The sequence below is a fragment of the Pseudochaenichthys georgianus genome, chromosome 16, assembly GCF_902827115.2.
Source record: "Pseudochaenichthys georgianus chromosome 16, fPseGeo1.2, whole genome shotgun sequence".
Taxonomy (NCBI): Eukaryota; Metazoa; Chordata; class Actinopteri; order Perciformes; family Channichthyidae; genus Pseudochaenichthys; species Pseudochaenichthys georgianus.
Window position 1 is genome coordinate 6047726 of NC_047518.2, and position 21675 is coordinate 6069400.

Sequence of the window (21675 nt, forward strand, 5' to 3'; positions counted from 1 at the left end):
TGCCCCCCAGTTGGGGTAGAAAGTGCGTGAGTGCAAGCTGCACAGCCCAAAGCTCTAGCATGTTGACATGGCGTGCACCCTCCTGGGCAGACCACTAACCCTGAACGGTCCTGCCCTGCCGTACTGCACCCCACCCTGAGAGACCTGCACCTATGGTGACGGTCTCCTGGCGGGATGGGATGGCGCCCATGGGCACGCCCATCAGAAGATAGGCCCCTCCAGTGTGACAGAGAGTGGAGGCAACGCTGCGATGCCCTGACTTTCCTGTGTCTGTGCCACTTGGCGTCCAAGTGAAGGCTGTTCAGCCACATCTGCATGGGGCTCAATGACAGCGGGCCTAAGGGCCCAACGGCCGAGGCAGCCGTCAGTCTGCCCAAGGGCCGGAGGAACTGAATATAAGGCACCATGTTGCCCGGCCCACATGGAAGTAGGCATCCCTCAAGTCCATGGTTGAGAACCACTCCGCCTGTGCATGTGCTGTGGTCAGCATATAGAATGGCAGGACCTTCAGGAATCTGTTGATTCCTCTGAGATCCAAGATCAGGCGAAATCCGCAGACTTTCTTGCTCACGAGAAGGTACGCCGAGTAGAACCCCCTGGGCTAAGCAGAGGGTCTACTGGCTTGATTGCGTCCTTGGACAAAAGGACGGACAACTCTCGAGCCAGAGCTAGGGCCTCTGCCGGATCGCTAACGACTGTCATTTTGGCCCGGCCGAAGGCTAGGGGCCGGAACTGCGGTTCGTACCCCTGGGTTAAGATGAAAACCACCCAAGGGCCGGAAGTACAGACAGCCCAGTAACTGAGCTGCTGCTGGGAATAACGGTCGTCGTCAGAAGCCGACGATCGGCCCGAGAGTCTCGGGGCCTAGCCCCCCGGCCTCCGGAGCCCCCTGGGGGATGCCGGTAAGGCTCTGAGGCACGAGGCCGCCTAGAAGGCCGGTGGCCCTAGCTTGGGCAGCACGCTCCAGTGCCTACAGGGCAGCTGTCCCAAACAGCTCCCCTGGCTCGACTGGCACACTACGGGGGACATATCTCCGACAGTGGTGTCTGAGCAGGTCAAACCTGGCGACGAGTCTGCAGCAATAAGGACATAACTCGTCCCCAATCCCTAGGCATTAGGGAAAAGGCTTACAGTTCCAGATCACCTTTTTTTGCTCCCGATCCGATTCCGATCATTTGATTTTGACAATCTGCCGATACCGATGTTTCCCGTTCCAATCTTTATGCAATGCATTAAGAGAAAAAAAAGGTAACAGATAACGGCTGGTCATCCAACGAGATGAATTCAGCTATCTTGGCTGTTTTTTGGCCTTTTCACTGTTCTGGGGCAGTTTCTCTTTCCTTTTAAAAGTCTCTGAAAGTGTCGGTTGTTTCAGTGCCGTTACCTGAGTGGCCGCTGTATACTCGTCGTGTTGTTGTTGGTGTTTGTTTCTCAGGTAGCGTATTAGGTTGGTCGTGTTGAACGTAGCTCTGTTCTTTCCACCACGAGGAACCTCTGCCTTGCAAACATTGCTTCTGGCTGTTACACTGCCTTCGCTTTCAATTTTATAATACTTCCAAACTCCTGACATTTTCTCTGTCCCGACTCCCGAGTCACCAGCTGAACGTAGCCTCTCGTTAGCTTACTGCTACTATTAGACACTGCGCCCACTCTGTTGCCAGATTTCAGAGAAATAAGCAACCAGGTCTATGAAAACAAGCCCAAAGAAAGCAACACATACATGATGTTGTGTAATTTTAAACCAAAACTAAGTCCTCAGGATGACTTTAAGACGTGAACATAGTCATTTTTGTTTTGTAACATTAAATAAAATAAAAATATTTTATAAAAAAAAAAAAAAAAAAATCCCAATCCCCGATTTTTTTCTCCCGATTCCGATCTTTTGAAAATCACGGGATCGGCTCCGATCCCCGATCACGTGAGCGGATCGGGACATCTCTACTTACAGTGATGTATCACTGAGGCTCAGCAAAGAAGGCTCAGCCGGAATTTGCTGCAGAGAGGAATGGGAGAGGGAGAGGGAGTTCCCGTGCCGCTGTGTCGTAGGCCCTACAGAGGAGCTCGTTTGTGACCCTTCACTGAGGCCGAGGGCACCTGGCATCAGGAGCCAGAATCGGGGAGGAGATGGCAGGCTCAATGGACGGCAAGCGACCCAGCCCCACCCTCGCCGGATCCTGCATGGCAGCAGAGTGGGAGAGGGCCCTGGTGTCTCTCCAGCATGCATGAAGCTCCCTCAGGTACTCCTCTAAAGGAGGAACAGTGGGAGTGAAAAGAGGGCAGGGTTATGCCTGAAGAAGGCGATAGCCTGAGCCGAGTCGGCCTGCGGAACCTGAAGCTGCAAGCGTACCAGGGTTGCACGAATAATGGCCGCCATGGAGGCGTCCTCCGTGCCCTGCAGAGAGCTCTGAGCAGAGGAGTGGGAAGCCTCCTCTGGGGTGAGCGAGGCTCCGCCCCCCCCTTCATAGAAGCGGTTTATCCGGAGCCGCTAGCGACATGGCATCCTCAAGCAGAGGTGTGGCAACCGAAGAAGGGCCAGGCGGCAAGCTAGTAGCCCCCACACCGGCCCCTGGCTGAAGGGCCAACAGGAGCGACTTCGTCTGCTCCATGACGGCAGCCAACTGACCCACCTTAGAGGACAGCCTTTTTCTAGCCCTCTACCTGGGGGGTGAACCCATAGCCATCCCTCCATCAAGTCACCGGGAACGGCCAGACTGAGCTGGAGGAAGTTGTGATGAGGAGAGGTACCACCTCTGCGACCTCTAGCCACTCTGAGCGCCCGAGGCATGAATCTACAGCTCATGCAGGCGCTTTGCGTGAGACCCTCCCTCAAACGCTCGAGGCCAAGGCAGAGGGGGGCCGTCCTCGGGCTCAAGAGAAGCCATACAGGCGCTACATGAATGAGCCAGTCTGTAGGCAGCCAGATGCAGCGTAGCCGGGAGTGGGCGCGAGAACACAGCCTTCCCCAGCTACCTGCTGAACGGTAGAGGGAGCGGGAGCGAGAGCACTGCCTTCACCTAGCTGGATTAAATAAAGAAGCTTAACGGGGCAGTTTAGCCAGGCGGCTGCTGCCAAGAATCGAGCAGCACGTCTACCAGGAGCGGGGGCGAAAAACACTGCCTTCACTGGATGAGTTAAACAATGAAGCTCAACAGAACACGCCAAGCGGCCGCTGCTAACAATCAGAGCAATATGTTGCAGGGAGCGGGAGCGAGAACACTGCCTTCTCCAGGTGAGTTAAATGAAGAAGCTTTAACAAAACATGCAAGATGTTAGCCAAGCGGCTGCTGCTAACAATCAAAACAATACGTTACCGGGAGCGGGAGCGAGAGCACTGCCTTCACCGGCTGAGTTAAATAATGAAGGTTAAAAGTACACGTAAGACGTCAGCCAAGCGGCTGCTGCCAACAATCAAAATAATACGTTTACCGGGAGCGGGAGCGAGAACACTGCCTTCACCAGCTGAGTTTAAATAAAGAAGCTTTAACAAAACATGCGAGATGTTAGCCAAGCGGCTGCTGCTAACAATCAAAACAATACATTACCTGGAGCGGGAGCGAGAGCACTGCCTTCACCAGCTGAGTTAAATAATTAAGCTTAACAGTACATGCAAGATGTTAGCCAAGCGGCTGCTGCTAACAATCAAGCGAGATCAAGTCAAACACAAATGTTTAAGACCAGATAACTAGCTTCTAAAGAAGAGAACAGCACAGAGCCGTAGTTACAGCAGTAACCATGGCCAGTGCTTACACGGCATATAACCGAAGTTACAGTATTAACTTTGGCCAGTACTTACACAGCTTAGGACCGTAGTTACAGTAGTAACTGTGGCCGGTGTCTAAAAGTGTCAGCCAAACGGCTGCATACTAGATAATATAATATTGGGAGGATGAAATCGTCTTTAATGGCCACCAGTGTTGGGGAAGTTACTTTTAAAAAGTAGTGTTTGCTCGTTACTCGTTACTTCTTTAAAAAAGTAATCCCTTACTTTACTTAGTTACCCTCCAAGGAAAGTAACTTTTTACGTTACTCGTTACTTTTACGTTACTTTTATGTTGCTCGACTTTGGGCAGAACCCCATCTCTGTTCCTAAATGTGTAGGCTTACATAAAGTTCTACATATATGGAGGACATAACAGATATTTCTTTTGTGCTCTTTATTATAAAAAAATGCCACAGAGCACTTAACAAAACATTGGGCTATCAATATCAAATATCAATATAAAATCATAATCATTAAACAGGCTAGCCCCAAAATAGGTGCAAAGCTAGTGCAAATCATATCAATAGGCTCCTTAGGAACAACATGATAACCTCAAAATGGCTCATGTGTCTCAAAATAAAACATGCCTCATGTAAATCCAACAGAAAAAGAATAACTTCAAAATGTCTTGATATCGATGGCTTGTGTAAATAAAATAAAATGGCATAATACAGCTTGGAAGCAAAGACATTTTAGCCAAAATAAAATCAAGAACAACTTAAAGCAGGACTGGCCTCAGAATTAAAAGGCTATGTTCACTGAATATGCTCCCTTCTTCACAGTATGATGGCAGATAAAAAAAGAGGATATTAGGCATAGGCTTGAGCTATGTCTACAGCATGGGTGGCAGGCAACCTATTCCACATCAGTACAAAATGTGCGATTATACCTCATCAGGAGCAGTCTTTCAAAACGTTTATCTGAGAGTCTGTTTCTTCTGGGGGAAAGCACAATACCTCCCAGGCTGAACAGCCTCTCCACCGGTGCACTGGATGGTGTGGCAGTGTTGTATTTCATGGACACAGCTTTCACTCGGGGGAAACGGTTGAGGACTTCTAACTCTGAGCCTGATCTCATGTACTCAAATACCTCCGAGTCTGCGCTAATGGACATTGCGTCTTCCTCTTCCTCATCAAAAGAAAAAAAGTCATTCTCATTGGCGCTGCTGTGTGCGGCAACTTCTCGGTTTTTATTCTCAGCCGGCTCTTCATCACGGGGTAGAGTGCGACACTCCGCGATGAGCAGCGCACGCGCCGCTTCTCTCCGCTCCGCTCCCACTATCCATCGAACTTTAAATTTCGGCAACGTCAAGGCAGCCAATAAAGCTTCACTGCTCTCCAACACCGGTGCGAATCGCGTCCTGATAGCCTAGGACAAAATTATATAGAACAAATAAGCCTAGTTTTCAGACACACGACTCACTAGAGCTCCATCAGGGGAGGCATAATGCATTTATCTTAAGAATATTTATTAAGAAATGTCCGTTAATGGATAGGCATATACATTTATATCATAGACATCGTAGGCTATATATGATGTATATGCCTAGGCTACTAACTTTCAGATAGGCTATTAAGAATCGGCTTACCTGTACAATTACACCCGGTAGGTTTGCTGTCATCCTCGACAGTCCATTTTGGAGTGCCAGTGTCCTGGACATCAGGGTCTCCAGGGCTGGTAGAAGAGTCCCATAGTAGCAGTTGTCTTCCCCTTGCAATATATCCAGTGCTCCCGTCAGGGGTTTCAAAACACTGCAGTATTCCTTTAGGAATAGATGTTCGCGCTCTGTCGGGGCTCTGATGTCCAGTCTAGTACAAAGCGTATTCAAATCTTGGGCCGGGATGTCACTGATGCGGGACAGGGCATCGTGGAAGGAATTCCACCTTGTTGATGTAGGCACAATCATTTTTTTTCCACAGATTTCATCGACAATCTCAGAGGCCAAGGTAGAGCGGCTCGCCTTTGTCCAAAGAGCAGCGCACTTTGCCGTTGCACTCCTGTACACACATTTTGAGTCACTGTTGGAGGACAGCCATTTGTCGATGTCATTGCACGAGATCAAATTGAGTGTAAGCACACCTGAAATGCGGGGGAAGAGAAAACTGTCCTTCTGTGGTCCCAAGCAACTCTTCCACATCTGTGAAAACTACACCTTGCTCGTCGTTATCCTCCTCCTCGTTAGGCTCAGGGGGTGCATACATCTTGAAAGCTTTAACAAAATTAGACCCGTTGTCTGTAACGGTGGCGGTGATCCTATGTGAAAGGCCAAAAGTATCTTTCTGAAAGTGGGAGATTCAACAGTATTGATGGGCAACATTTCTTCGACGATGAACGAAGCTACAAGTTTGTCCAACTCTTGTTTAGATAGGAGAAACTGAAGTTTTAGCTGCTTTGGGCTTGGACTCGAAATATCTTCATTTCTCCGGGGATCTTGAGCTACTAGCTTCATGCTAGCATGTTTTCCTCTCAAATGCTTGATGAGGTTGGCAGTTGAATTAACGGCAGTGGACAAAAGTTTCTGGCCAGGGCACAACGTACACCTTACACTCAAATTTTTCCCCTTATTGTCAACGAGTTCGAAGTAATGGGAATACCTCCATCCCTCGAATGTTAGCGTTGGCTGCGCCTGCTTCTCGCTTGCCGTTGCCATCACTGCTCTTCAGTCTTCATGCCACCACCAGCACGTCACGTAGCACGTACAGTGTGGAATGAGAGCTCGTGCCTAATGCGTAAGCACGCAGCTGAGTAGGCAGTGTCACTGTCACTCGTAAAAGTAACGTTGCGGAGAATTGAAGAAGAAACTACGTTACGTTACAAAATGTTTCGTAGTAACGCGTTACACTACGTTTTACCCGAAAAAAGTAGTTACGTTACTGTAACGCGTTACACCCAACTCTGATGGCCACACATGCAGGGCACACAGTGAAGAGCGCTACGCAAGAGCGCTACACAATCAAAACCATACATTACCGGGAGCGGGAGCGAGAGCACTGCCCCTCACCGGCTGAGTTAAATAATGAAGCACACATGCAAGGTGTTAGCCAAGCGGCTGCTGCTAACAATCAAGCAACCAAGTCAAAACACAAATGTTAAGACCAGATAATTAGCTTCTATGGAATAGAACAGCCCGCATAAAACCGTAGGCCATGGTCACAGTAGTAATCATGGCCAGTGCTTACATGGCCTAGGACCATAGTTACAGTAGTAACTATGGCCAGTACTTACATTACTCTCTGCATCTAAACAAAAAACGGGCAAAATATGGCACACTGGGCTTTCCATATTAAATTGAATGAGAGACGCAGCTAAAGCTGGGACTCAAATGCTAATGATACCTCGGGCACAACGCCACAAGCAGAACTTTCAAAAGAGCATAATAAGGGCAACTTTATGGGAGAGGAAGCGGGAACACTGTCGTCACCAGAAAGTCTAAGCCAAACAATAAATAAGACAGCAATCAGGACAACTTAGCTGGGAGAGGGTGCAGGGACACAGCCATCACCAGCAACAAGTTGACACAAACCTGTCCGTCAAGGCTCTGCACAGCCGGCCACAGCTCCTGGAGGACGCGTTAACGACCCGTAGCTCCGACTGTCAGTCGCGAAGCTGCACGCGGCCAGCTGCTTGCAGAGAAATCCCTCAGATCAAACGTTCAAACCTGAACGCTGTAGGCTACAAGAACGTAGCCGCGGTACTCTCGCGAAGCGAGAAGATGAAAAGGAACCGATCCACTAATGACGCCGGCCTATGTAGCCGTAGTCACGTGGGTCACAGGTGACTTTGTTGTTATTAGGTACTCGAACTGCGCATGCGTGCGATGGACATATCCAGTGCTAAAAGCACCGCCTCTGGCTGTCAGTAGGGACGAAATAGAACCCTTGTTATACTATATATAAAACATGAGTCAACAGTAACCCAGGGACGATACATGAGCAGATGTTCACCCTGTGTCGTTTAACTGTCTGCAGGGTCGTCCTCCGCCTGCAGTGTCCGGTCAGCAGCCAGGACACGCCCCTCCAGAACAGACAGTACACAGTGTGACAGATAGATGTAAGTTGAAATGAAGAGTGAAATGACCAGACGTAAACACATACAAGCCTCTCAAACACCACTGGCTCACGTGTTACTGCACAGGGTGTGAAGGCCTGCAACATGAAATGAAACCAAAGACTTGATGGCGTATTGCTCTGACACTGACGGAGAGGGTGCTGTTATAAGAGCATGAGGATTGAAAGCTGAGAGCAGAACTGATAATGATATCTTAGTAGTTTGATGCTGGATTGACTTATGTAAGAAGATCAGTCAGAAACCTGTGTGCAAAACATCAACTAACTTTAGTTATGCCTCGCTGCACATCCATCATTTATAATATTTCCCAGTTTCTTCTTGACTTTTTCTTAGTATACAATGACAGAATAACACTTCATTATTTCAATGTTTTTATTAAATGATTTTCTATTCATATATTATCCATGTACATACATAAAAAGCATTAGACACAATCCTCACTCAGAGTTCAGTGGATCAACAATATAAAAGGCAACAATGATGAGTTGGCATCCACGTAAGTTTACAAAGAACATTGTTATTGTCAAACAAGTATGTGACATCATCTATAAAAACATTTTGGTTGACAGCTGGGATCTCTAACATCCTTCAACATTTCTATAATATTGCACTTAACATTGGCATGAGACAGTAAACACTCGGTGTGCAGAGTGAAACATTGCACACGGTTCTGTCACACTGAAGAGGTTTCACAATGCGCCCTGATTTCAAGTTGGCGCAACTCTTCTTTGTTTTAGTGTTCACTACACTGTAGTATGAGCTCATTGAAATGTCCCAGTTTAACAAATGTATTCTATGATTAAAACTGTTTGTAACCCTTCTGATTTCTTCTGTGATTTGTTTGCGTATCAATCAAAAATATATCTTCCAAAATACATTGCTTAGAACTCTCTGCATATCTAAGGCATAACCAAATGGACTTAGTTTGATAATATATATTCTTTTAAATACATGTGTAGTTATATTTTCAGATCCAGAGTTCAGTGTATTTTAAGGCTTAATATGGAATAAAAAGGTCCGGTTTATTTGGTGGCAGAAATCCACAGATGTGTGTTAGTGTTAGTGGAATCCAATGTGTAAGGCTTTATTCTTCACCATTGTGAACTTGCTGACAAACACCTTGGCGAAGGCAGGATCCACCAGGTAGCGGTAGGTCTTGGTGACGGAAGGGGGGGGCTCTGCCAGCGTCACTGGGAGCTGCAGCTGTAGAGAGGCCGCGGAGGGGGACAGGAAGTGGGCGGCTCGCAGCACGTAGTCCACCAACGCGGCGATACTGCTGCTCCGTCAGGCGCTCACGCACACCGTCACCCTGAGGGAGGACACACACCATTAGGAATGGCATCCATACCACTGCCATCTAGGACACATGATGTCAGAACTATTCTATGTTCCTTGTCTGAGCTCATTTGTTACTTTCCTTCAATATTCTGCTAGGCTCTTGGTTGAGCATACTACATGCTGCTGAGCATACTGCATGCTGCTGAGCAAGCAACAATAGGGCATAGAAAATGGGTTTTGTCCTTGCCCTTTTTTTGGGTGGCATACATGTTCGCAGATATTGATAAATTAAAGCTGGGGGGAACCTTGTTCTGGCATTGAGAGTAACACTTTTGAGAGCATGTCTTTTATTTAATTAATTCAATCTTTCCTTTGAATGTCAAATTGTTTTCAATCTGGTTGGCCACTCCAGAAACCTTGCTCCCAGAAGTTGCTCCATCGCTCGGGTCCCCTGCCCCCTTCCTGCTCCTTTAGCAGTGGGACAGGGGCCACAGACACCTCTGCTTCAGTCTGCCGTGTAGAGCCTTCCCTGCTGATGAGCTTGCTCAGCATTGTTTGCACTCCTTTTAAAAGGGCTTTCATTTCATTACATTTATAAAAAGCTATGAAGTTTAGTTTATTTGTGCACAAGTTAACTGTAAAATAAAAAAATAGAAAAGCAGTTCAACTACTTAAAGATCTCTCCTATCTTAACTAGAAGTGATAAATACTGAACTGGTAGTGTAAGCAGTGATGTAAGGTTTTTTGTCAATATCCACATGATATTATTGCACCATGTGCAGCCCGTCACAGGGAGTCTTACCTCTGTGTCGCTGGCTACTGTCTGCTGCTGTAAGGTGAGGCTGAGCTGGCCCCCCGGCCCCGGCTCCTGCTGGCACACCACCTGCAGGGGACAGGACGCGTTCCATTCACAGCCACACAGCTACAGAAAGGCTCACTTGACTGGAACAGGAGCTGTTCTCTATCTTACCTCTGTGATGGGGAAGGCCTGCTGCTGGGTGTCCTCACTGAGGCTGACCACAAACAGCACCTCCGAAGTGAGGAGCAGACAGCCAGCATGCTCCTGCCCCGAGCCGCTCACCAGGGTCACCTCCAGGGCCATGTGGAGCTCCGGCCGCCCCAGAGACTGGAGCATCTTCCTGTGGGCAGACAACACAAGTTATAAGACTATCTGGAACATTAAAGTGGTTCAATCTTCAAAAACAAGACTATGCAGTTGTATTCTTATCAAAGCACTATTCTGGGTGCATAGACTGTATGTGTACATATACACACACATAATTGCAGTCTTGCTGACTTCAGATAAAAACGTTTCCTATAAACACAAGACCACACAATGTGCCCAACTCTTCAGCCCCAACGCACACAAACAAGTGAGAATATGTGTCTATATACATCCTGCAATTTACATGTCTTCATGTGGCTCCTATTACACACATGCTGCATGGGGAAATATGTGCTGGGGCTACAGTCTTCCGTCATGTTTCTCTGACAGTGTGTTTACTTTGGAAGGCAGGTGTTCAGATTGCAGAGCAGATGTTGAGGCGGCCGCAGGAGGGACACTTTGGTTCTGTTCAGTGTTACTCCGCTCAAACAGTTTGACCCTTCAAGTGTCGGGCTACCTGTAGTAGTAAAAATAATTGATGGACGCCTGATGGAAACCAGTTTGACTGTAATGCAGCATGAACAAAACCACAGGGGAGCATTATCTCAGCATCTGTGTGTTTTCATCTTCCTTTTAGCACACTGCCAACGCCTTGAGTGATGACAACTCAAGTGGAATGTCCTAGAGGAATATTGTATCTAAAATGTGGCTTCTTTTCTTATGGCAGTTTATAGTGGACACAGACTACTATTAGAAGTAAAGGTTTGATAGCTATGGAAACCAAATCAAACTGTGCTTTCAAAGGCTCCTGATAACCTTCTGGAGACACAGGCCTCTCATACATCTTTATGATAATATTCCACTGTGCTTGAAACACTCAGATCTGATGCAGCACTGTCCAAACCACTGCCATATGTTTAACACAAGACCCAAACCTCCTGCTTGGCACAACATGCAATCTGTGTCAACTCAATCTCTCCTAAATTCCAAAGCCTTGGAGCACACAGAGGAAGGTGTTCCTCCGTCTGATGGCATGGGGAAAGATCTCTGGATAAACTCAAAGCTAAACAACAAGAAAGACCATTTCTAGCTTTGGCAGAGTGCTTATAAAAACCTTTTAACATGGCCCGATGAGAACAAGGGAGGGCAGCCTGGCTACCATGTGTGGGATCAAGGTCAAACATTTTTCCAGACCCATTTTCTTTTGGAAAGTGGGTAATGAATGAACCTCCAAGTTTTTTTTTTAAACAAGACAGCAACAATGATGAGTGTTAAGGGAAAGAAAAAGAAAATCAATTCCTGGAGAAAGCCCAAGAAAAGCAACAGCGAGAACACATGTCCCATTTCTAAGAGAAGCTGGACACGAATGAAGGAAGAGCTTGCAGGAAGAATGTGGGCTGGGAGGGGCTGGGTCTTACCACACATATTTAAGGTGGCTGTTAGGGGCCCGACAAGACTTCTCCTCCGTAGGCAGGTACAGCTGTTTAGGAAGCTGCCACAGTCCGGCTCCATGAAGGATCCCTGCAGAAGAGACAGACGGGAAGACAGCGCCATCAGAGTGGACCACAAGCTGATCAATCAGCCATTGATGGAGAAAGACTCCGTTAGCGTTAAACTGCATTCCTAACAATGCACATTTCATTTTCATAAAAAAGAGGGGGAAGCGTTTTAAAATATTTGACTTTAGTTAAAAAAAGAATACCACAATGTCAACAATTATTAAGTATGAGCATAGAAATATATTTCAAGAATCCATTATGTAGAATGGACCATTTTAGAATAGCATTTATTATTTTCTTAGAATATTCTGACTGATGCATTCATGTGCTCTGGCACCACGGTGCAGGTGGGGTGGGGTTGCATTGCATTGCTCGGTAGATTCAAACATCATTTTCCACTTTGCATTATTAACCTCAATCTGGGGTTACCCAAACATATATTTGATTTAATAGTGCGGTATTTGTATCTGAGATGTAGTGAAGTAGCAAAGTAAAAGTAGTCAAACAACTGTGTCAGTTCTTCATCCATGTGGGCGGTGGTGGCGAAGTCGATAGGGACTTGGCTTGGCAATTGGAAGGTCACCAGTTCAAGTCCCGGCAAGACCAAGTGCTACCGAGGTGTCCCTGAGCAAGGCATCGTTCCCTACACTGCTCCCCGGGCGCTGTTCAAAATGGCTGCCCACTGCTCCTAACACTAGGATGGGTCAAATGCAGAGAAACAATTTTCCCACGGGGATTAATAAAGTATATCAAAATCAAAATCAAAAAAAAAAAATGTGTGTGTGTCAGCTCTTCAGCAGAGCAGCAGCAGGCCAGTGAAGTCAGCCATGCACACACACTTAGATCCACTCATGATGTCACTGCCATTCTGCTCCACTCTGAGTGGGTGTTTGTTTGCAACTCTCAGTGAGTGCGTGTGTGCATGCTCTTTGAGCAGTTCTCTATAGGGCCCTGCACTAGGGAAGACCAAATAAACACTTCTGACAGCCAAGGGGACAGATGGGAAACTAATGTAATCATTAATCAATCTACTGATGCATTTCAGATTTCCCCAAACACAAACTCCAATTCAAATGTGTTTATATTTATTTGTTGACATACTCGTTGAGTTGCTACATGACTAAATCTCTTATTTAACTTCGGTCTGACAGTGATCATGTGCTCCTGTGTACAAATTAAAAGTTTGAATCTCCACAGGCAAATTGCTTCATTCTTTTAAAATGTTATTGAAATGACTTTTGGTTATGTGCTTGATGTTCCCCCAGAAAATGATGGAGCTTGTTACCTGACGTTAGAAAATAAAAATGCTTGGTCTAACAACTTCCATTAGATCAATGGTTCTCAACCTGTGGTACGCTACCACTGGTGGTACGCCAGCTCCCGCTAGTGGTACGCGGAGGAATCTGACATATACAAAAAAAAAAAAATGTAAATACATTTTTTCTTTATTTTTTTTTTTTACATTTTATTTAACCAGATGAAAACATTGAGACAACATCTCATTTACAATGCTGACCTGGCCAAGAAGGCAGCAACGTTGTACGTTCTTACACATAACACAGTATATCAAATACAGAAAACACAACTAAGTAAACAAAAAGACGAAAAGCGGCAGTAGGTACACTACTTGCTACTGCAAGAGCAGCTGGTGGTAAGGACCTCAGACAACTTCAATTTAAAACAGGCTATAGGGACAAGTGCCCTCAGTTTGAGGCTTGATTGAATAACATTAATAACGAAACAAAAAATCATACTATCAAAATACTACAACGACTGAAAATCAGCTTGAGATAATTGAAACTGTGGTTTGAATAAGTTCTAATAGGCTATTGTTGTTTTCAGATTTAGAAAGGAAAACATTTTTTTAATGTATTTCTGGCGTTGCTAATAGAGTGACACAGTGTCCTGAAACCCGGAGTTTTCGAATCATAAATCTATCGATTAGATTTATGATTAGAAAATTATAAAAGTAGGGTAGACATGTGGAGATTATCCGACTGAACAAAACATGATCCGTCTCTTAAATGTGTGTCAACCACATTTTGAGCTATTTTCCAAAATCCTATGGAGAAATTGCTTTTTTGTGGAGGGAACCGGAAGAAGCTTACTGACGCGTCACTGTGGCACTCTATAACGACCACACTACCCGCGAACGATTAGCGAACGTTGCAAGCAAGCTAAAGAAAGAAGAAAGCTGAATGATGTTATGAGAGAGGATAATATTACCAACAAGTGAATGAGGAGGAGGACAGTCATCAACCGAGCACAAGCGCAGGCTCCGCCAGCAACGCAAACGTGATATTCATAGTCACAGCGCTGTGATGGAGGAGAGAAGTGACTCAGGAGAGGCTTCTCAATACTCAAATGTCCCTTCCTCGACTCCTCGGTCCTCCGGTAGTGACCCGGAAATGAATTTCAGCGCGCCATTTTGAAGGACGTCTCATTTCTCTAAATGCACACCGAGGACCGAGCATCGAGCGTCGAGGAGGCTCTCTGGAGGAGCTATAACCGAGGATACACTGATGGTTCCTCCACGGCTCCTCCGCGGATGCATTTCCGGGAACGGTGGAGGCGTGACACACGGCCGGACTTATCTCAGCCAATGACAGCTCGGCATGCATCCCCTGGATATTATTTTAGAAACTGGGTATGTCCAGTCTCTGATTGTGTTACGTTATTATGAGAGTGCTCTCATACTTGTTTGATTCTGAAATTGTATATATTTATATACATATATATATATATATATATATGTGTGTGTGGGTGTCCACATTTGTAGCCTGTTATTGTCTCATTATACCGCACTGTGAATGAATCAAAGTAAATATAGAAGTGGTCATGAACACATGTGTCCACAGAGGCTGCTGTGCCTCCTGTCATCATTAATGGACGTCTCTTTAAAATGACCGCTCAGAGGAGAGGATTTCTCCTTTCTCTAACCGCCTGCTGCTTCGCCTCCTCTCTCCTCGGCTCCCCTCCTCTCTCCTCCGCTCGCATCTCCTGTGGGCGGGACTAAGACACGAGGATAGGAGTCGAGGAGGGGAGTTAGAGAAATGAGAAAGGGCCCAAGTCTCGAGGATAGGAGTCGAGGAGGGGAAATTTGAGTATTGAGAAACCTCTATTAAGAATGGACAGAAGGCTGTGACTGAGGTCAAAAGCTGAAAAAGCACACACTTGTCCTTAATTGTTATCTTTTCTTTTTGCAGACTGAAGATGAGCTATTAGCCCTTAGGTTCATCTGCTCCTGGAGGCTTCATTATTATCGTGGAACTAAATTCCCAAGAGGACATTTTCTGTTACAATGTGGGTTGTTGCAGGAGGCCTACACATTAGAGAGAGAGAGAGAGAGAGAGAGAGAGAGAGAGAGCGAGAGAGCGAGAGAGCGAGAGACTGCCCTTTGTACATGTAGCTGACAATAAATAATGTTATTGTGAATACATGTGCCTCCGAGTCCTGCATGGACTGTATTGTAACATTGGTCATAGGGTGGTACTGAATCCAGGTTCAGAGAACTATTTTCTCAGGTGGTACTTGGTGTAAAAGGTTGAGAACCACTGCATATCCAAATGATATATATACTGTATATATTCAAAGCGAGAATGATTCTCTGATTGTGTTTTCATTCCCTGTGTTTTTGAATCAACAAATTGTGTGTTTTTGTAAACAACAGGAAAAGTAATGGGAGTGTTACAATCACGTCTTTCAGTGAAAGTGAAAAACCAAAATGCTGTTAGCTTTGATCCTGAACTCACCATAACCTGTCTGGGACACCAGCTCAGCTGCTCCTCCGATGGGCTTAGTAAAAACACCCACAATGCCTTTCCCCACGCCAGAGATGACCCCTTTGGCGTGGCTTCCCGCTGAGCTCTGCGTCTCCCAGTTCCTCTGGAAGTTCTGCATGGGCTGGTCTACAATGCCTGCGATCGCTCCTAAAGGAACAAGGACCAGGTGGTTGTTCTTTAGTACTGGGCTGTCTTCTTCAAAAAAATACATTTACATAACCAATGGAAATGTACAGGATGCACATAATGTCCCCTTAGTGATGTCATGGGACATGGGAAACAGAGTGAGGTATACAGACATGCTTTTGCCCAACAGAGAATGTCAGAGCCTTTCTTGTATGACGTGTGTTCATGTATATAATGGTCTGTAACCCCGAGAGGTGCAGGCAGCGCTTTGGTTTCTGATGATATGCTCCGTGTGGCTTGGTTTGTACGGCCCTCGGGTGTTTACTGAGTCCCTGCCGCGCTGTCTGCACTCCGTCTCCCAGCTCTGGAGCTGTGCCCATAACATGTGAAATGTGTGTGGGAAGAACATCTTTTGACACATATCGAGTGACCGCATGCTAAGGATGAAGAGATCCAATGACTTGCTCTTGGGATTCAGGTGTTATTTGTAATCATCCTTTTTACTGCAATCTTAACAGTTTGATTGCAATTGTTCACGTTTTCAAATGTCTCTGGATCCCTTTCTACTTGTGTGATTGTGTGTATTGATGTTCACTGTTCTGTCACCGTGCCATTTCTCATGGAAACCAGAAGCAGGTCCAACCAGGAAGAGCGTCTTTACTCGTTCACATATTCCCTGTTTACTCTCTCTCCTCTGATCGTGATCGTGGGCGTCACTCCTCAGCTAAACGTATCACTTTGCCTCTATTCCCACGAGCAGATGTAAAGGCTAAACCTTTACCCCTTCCCCCTTCCAGATCCAGGTTCAAGCTCAACCCACTATTCTTCAGACATCCATCAATCTCTTCCTGCCTCCACCTCCACCACCAGCGTCTAGACCCCAGGGGCTTTCATCGGTTCGGTGTTCCCCTCCCGAATGATATTCCAGCACAACGGGGTCTAATCGCCAAACACCGACATGCACCTGTGTATTCCCGGCAATAAATATATATCGTTACATACAAAAACTGTCTCTCTGATTGAATTAGTGAAAAGGTGAGTTACAGCACCAAGAGCAGATTTCAACTATGTTATTTTTTTTAACAGAGATTACATGAATTGTTCTGCAATGTGCTGCTGTATTTCTATTCGGGGATGTTGTGTGTGTGTGTGTGTGTGTGTGTGTGTGCGTGTGCGTGTGCGTGTGTGTGTGTGTGTGTGTGTGTGTGTGTGTGCGTGCGTGTGTGTGCGTGTGTTTGTAAATCTCCAAATACCTAACAAGCTAATGCCGAGTCGGGACAGCCCCTGCCTCAGTCCGTCCCCCAGGCTCTCTGGCAGCTGGCGCCTCCACTCCTCCTGCCGGGTGTAGTGCTCCTCATCCAGCGAGAGGCGGTCCATGTTCCGGGCCAGACTCGTAGCTAGGTTGGTGATGGACGTCAGCGTGCCTGAACACAAACGTAACATGCTCAATCCCTGTGTTCAGTGTTTGTTCAAAACTGTACAATGCATGTGCTGTGTCTGGGAAAAATATAGAGTGAGTTCTATTTCGTCCCTACTGACCGCCAGAGGCGGTGCTTTAAGCACTGGATATGTCCATCGCGCGCATGCGCAGCTCGAGTACCAATAACAACAAAGTCACCTGTGACCCACGTGACACCGGCTATATCAGCCGGTGTCGTCAGAGCATCTGTTCCTTTCATCTTCTCGCTGTGCGAGGGTACCGTGGCTACATTCTTGTAGCCTACAGCGTTCAGGTTTGAACGTTTGATCTGAGGGATTTCTCTGCAAACAGCTGGCCGCGTGCAGCTTCGCGACTGACAGTCGGAGCTACGGGTCGTTAACGCGTACTCCAGGAGCTGTGGCCGGCTGTGCAGAGCCGCGACAGACAGGTTTGTGTCAGCTTGTTGCTGGTGATGGCTGTGTCCCCGCACCCTCTCCCAGCCAAGTTGTCCTGATTGTCGTCTTATTTTTTGTGGCTTAGACTTTCTGGTGACGACAGTGTTCCCGCTTCCTCTCCCATAAAGTTGCCCTTAGTATGCTCTTTTGAAAGTTCTGCTTGTGGCGTTGTGCCCGAGCTATCATTAGCATTTGAGTCCCAGCTTTGGCTGCGTCCCTCATTCAATTTAGTATGGAAAGCCCAGAGTGTCATACTTTAAACCCGTTTTTCGTTTAGATGCAGAAAGTAAGGTAAGTACTTTCTATTTCTTAGAAGCTATTATCTGGTCTTAACATTTGTGTTCTAACTTGGCCGCTTGATTGTTAGCAGCAGCCGCTTGGCTAACACCTTGCTGTTGAGCTTAACTATTAACTCAGGGCAGTGCTCCCGCTCCCGGTAGCATAGGGTTTGATTGCAGTAGCGCTAGATCGTTGTATTACTGCTCCTAGTACTAGACTCCTAGCACTAGGATGATATGCAGAGAACATCTTCACGGCGGGTGCTGTGTGCTCGGCATGTGCGGTTACTACTGTAACCAGGCACGGTTCTATGCGGGCTGTTCTCTTTCTTAGAAGCTAATTATCTGGTCTTAACATTGTGTTCTGACTTGGTTGCTTGATTGTTAGCAGCAGCCGCTTGGCTAACACCTTGCATGTACGGTTAAGCTTCATTATTTAACTCAGCCGGTGAGGGCAGTGCTCTTGCTCCCGCTCCCGGTAAACGCATGGTATGGTTGCAGTAGCGCTATATCGTTGTATTTACTGCTCCTAGTACTAGACTCCTAGCACTAGGACGATATGCAGAGAACAATCTTCAGCTTTGCTGTGTGCTCTGCATGTATGGCCATTAAGGAGGATTTCATCCTCCCAATATTATATTGTCTAGTGGGCAGCCGTTGGCTGACACTTTTAGGCACCGGCCACAGTTACTACTGTAACTACGGTTCCAAGCCGTGCAAGTACTGGCCATAGTCAATACCGTAAATACGGCTCTAGGCTGTGTAAGTACTGGCCATACTTAATACTGTAACTATGGGTTTAAGCCATGTAAGTACTGGCCATAGTTACTACTGTAACTACGGTTCCAAGCCGTGCAAGTACTGGCCAGAGTTACTACTGTAACTACGGCTCTATGCTGTGTAAGTTCTGGCCATAGTTACGACTGTAACTACGGTTCTAAGCCGTGTAAGTACTGGCCATAGTTACTACTGTAACTACGGTTATATGCCGTGTGAGCCCTGGCCATGGTTACTGCTGTAACTACGGCTCTGTGCTGTTCTCTTCTTTAGAAGCTAGTTATCTGGTCTTAAACATGCGTGTTATTTGACTTGATCTCGCTTGATCGTTAGCAGCAGCCGCTCGGCTAACGTCTTGCGTATACTGTTAAGCTTCTTTATTTTACCCAGCTAGGTGAAGGCAGTGCTCTCGCTCCCGCTCCCTCTACCGGTAATGCGGATGTAGCTACATCCCTTTTTCTGTTCGGCGAGTAGTAGCACCGCTCTACTCTTCCTGTTCAGCAGGTAGCTGGTGAAGGCTGTGTTCCCGCACCCGCTCCCGGTTACGCTGCATCTGCCGTACGTCTCTAACTCAACCAGTGAAGGCAGTTCTCGCCCCCACTCCTGCTAGACGCCAAACGGCCTCGTTTTTCCGTTAAGCAGGTAGCCGGTGAAGGCTGTGTTCCCGCTCCCGGTTACACTGCATCTGGCATTCGTCTCTAACTCAACCAGTGAAGGCAGTTCTCGCCCCCGCTCCTGGTAGACGCGGAACTGCCTTGTTTTTCTGTTCAGCAGGTAGCTGGTGAAGGCTGTGTTCCCGCACCCGCTCCCGGTTACGCTGCATCTGGCATTCGTTTCTAACTCAACCAGTGAAGGCAGTGTTCTCGCCCCCGCTCCTGGTAGACGCGGAACTGCCTTGTTTCTCCGTTAAGCAGGTAGCTGGTGAAGGCTGTGTTCCCGCACCCGCTCCCAGTTACGTTGCATCCGTTTTTTTTTCAGCCTGGGCCCGGTGTAGGGGCTGCTAGCGGGCCGCCCCCCCCTCCTCCTTCGGTTGGCGCCCCTCCTTCGGTTGGCGCCCCTCCTTCGGCTGACGCACCTCCTTCGGTTGACGGAGAGTCCTCCGTAGCGTGCCAGTCGAGCCAGGGGAGCTGTTTAGGTCAGCTGCCCTGGAGGCACTGGAGCGTGCCGCCCAAGCTAGGCAGACCAGGCAGCCTGTCCTCGCAGACCTGTGCCCACTCCCAGCACTCAGCCGCCGGATTACAGGGGTGGTCTGCAGAGGTCTTAGCGGCCCACTCAACCGCCTCCCAATGACTTTCGTGCCCCAGGTCGCCCGCCTTCCAGGCGGCCTCGTGCCCCAGAGCCTTACCGGAGCCCCCGAAGAGGCTCCAGGGTCCGGGGGGCTGGGCCCTGAAATCCCGGGGGTGGTCGGCGGCTGCTTTCCCAGCAGCAGCTCAGTTTCTGGGCGGTCTGTACTTCCGTCCCTTGGGTGGTTTTCACCTTAACCCAGGGGTACGGACCGCAGCTCCGGCCCCTAGCCTTCGGCTGGGTCTAATTGACAGTCGTCAGCGATCCGGCGGGGGCCCTACCTCTGGGCCAAGAGTTGTCCGTCCTTCTGTCCAAGGACGCAATCAAGCCAGTAAGACCCTCTGCTTAGCCAGGGGGTTCTACTCGGCATACTTTCTCGTGAGCAAGAAAGTCGGCGGATTTCGCCCGATCTTGGACCTCAGAGGAATCAACAGATTCCTGAAGGTGCTGCCATTCTATATGCTGACTACTGCATACGCACAGGTGGAGTGGTTCTCAACCAAGGGATGCCTACTTCCACGTGGGCCAGGCAAGAGGGTGCCTTATATTCAGTTCCTCCGGCCCTTGGGCAGACTGGCAGCTGCCTCGGCCGCTGGGCCCTTAGGCCCGCTGTCGTTGCGCCCCATGCAGATGTGGCTGAACAGCCTTCACTTGGACGCCAAGTGGCACAGGGAAGTCAGGGTGTCGCAGCATTGCTCCACTCTCTGTCACACTGGAGGGGCAGGGCCTATCTCCTGGTAGGCGTGCCTCCCTGGTAGGGACGAAATATAACGATAGTTACGGCTGTAACTACGGTTCTATGAGTCCCGGATGACCGCCAGAGTTCCCTGTCACTCAGAATTCTTGTGTGCTCGCGAGAAGATTCTGGGAACAGATCCTCTGACGACACCGGCTGATATAGCCGGTGTCACGTGGGTCACAGGTGACTTTGTTGTTATTGGTACTCGAGCTGCGCATGCGCGCGATGGACATATCCAGTGCTTAAAGCACCGCCTCTGGCGGTCATCCGGGACTCATAGAACCGTAGTTACAGCCGTAACTATCGTTATTACTACATATTATTAGTCCACAAATACAAAGGTGTGTTCATTGAGTTTATACATTTCCTGCTCTGAAATTAACCAGGCAATATGAATATCTGCGTTACCTTTTGAGATATGTTTGACGAAAGACGTGGTCCCTCTGGACACTCCGCTGACGAAGGCCCCAGGCCCGCGGGTCAGCCCCTCGTACGGCAGCCGGAAGAAGTCCGACACGCCGTTCCCGATGCTGCGCACCAGACTGGCAGGACTGCCCAGGATCTCCAGAGAGCCCACCACCCACCCTGAGGCACAGACAAAACACAGCACAGGATATTAAACGATACCTCTATTATAAAATGAATGTTCTTTCTTTTTATGTTTTATTTCGCATAGAGTTACTTTTCAGCCTATTTTCAGTTTTCTCTTTCAGTTACGCTTCTCAGTGAACTTGGACTGAAAGCCTTGGACTGGTGTTATACTAAACAATTTACAGAACTTATATAATGTATGATCCCACAGTAACTTTTTAAACTGCACATCTGGAACACCTGCTTTTAGGAGGAACATTCTGCATACTAGCCCCTGGAGTAAACTCTCACTCTCCTCCTCTCGCAAAAGCAGTTCAGAGTGGGAGCTCGATCCTACGGAGCCCTGGAGGGTTCATAGAGAGAAAAATAAATAAAACGTGGCCACGCTTTAGTAACTTGTGCGCACGCTTTAGTACGAGTTATTAAAGCGTGCGCACGAGTTACTAAAGCGTGCGCACGAGTTACTAAAGCGTGCGCACGAGTTACTAAAGCGTGGCCTCGTTTTGTGTGTGT

At 47.6% G+C, this 21675-nt stretch overlaps 2 protein-coding genes across 2 annotated transcripts in view; one reads left to right on the forward strand and one right to left on the reverse strand.

The window, feature by feature from the left end:
- The window catches only part of LOC117460532 (regulator of G-protein signaling 22), a 46945-nt gene extending 38297 nt beyond the window's left edge, over positions 1-8648 (forward strand). The window contains 1 exon segment of the mRNA XM_034102003.1: positions 7729-8648. Within this exon segment, the coding sequence (XP_033957894.1) occupies positions 7729-7808 (80 nt within the window). The 3' untranslated portion in view covers positions 7809-8648.
- Positions 8187-21675, reverse strand: part of LOC117460531 (intermembrane lipid transfer protein VPS13B) — a 424908-nt gene continuing 411419 nt past the window's right edge. The window contains 8 exon segments of the mRNA XM_071205797.1: positions 8187-9091; positions 9093-9137; positions 9909-9989; positions 10077-10245; positions 11630-11732; positions 15463-15639; positions 16872-17042; positions 20980-21156. Coding sequence (XP_071061898.1) covers positions 8888-9091; positions 9093-9137; positions 9909-9989; positions 10077-10245; positions 11630-11732; positions 15463-15639; positions 16872-17042; positions 20980-21156 — 1127 coding nt within the window. The 3' untranslated portion in view covers positions 8187-8887.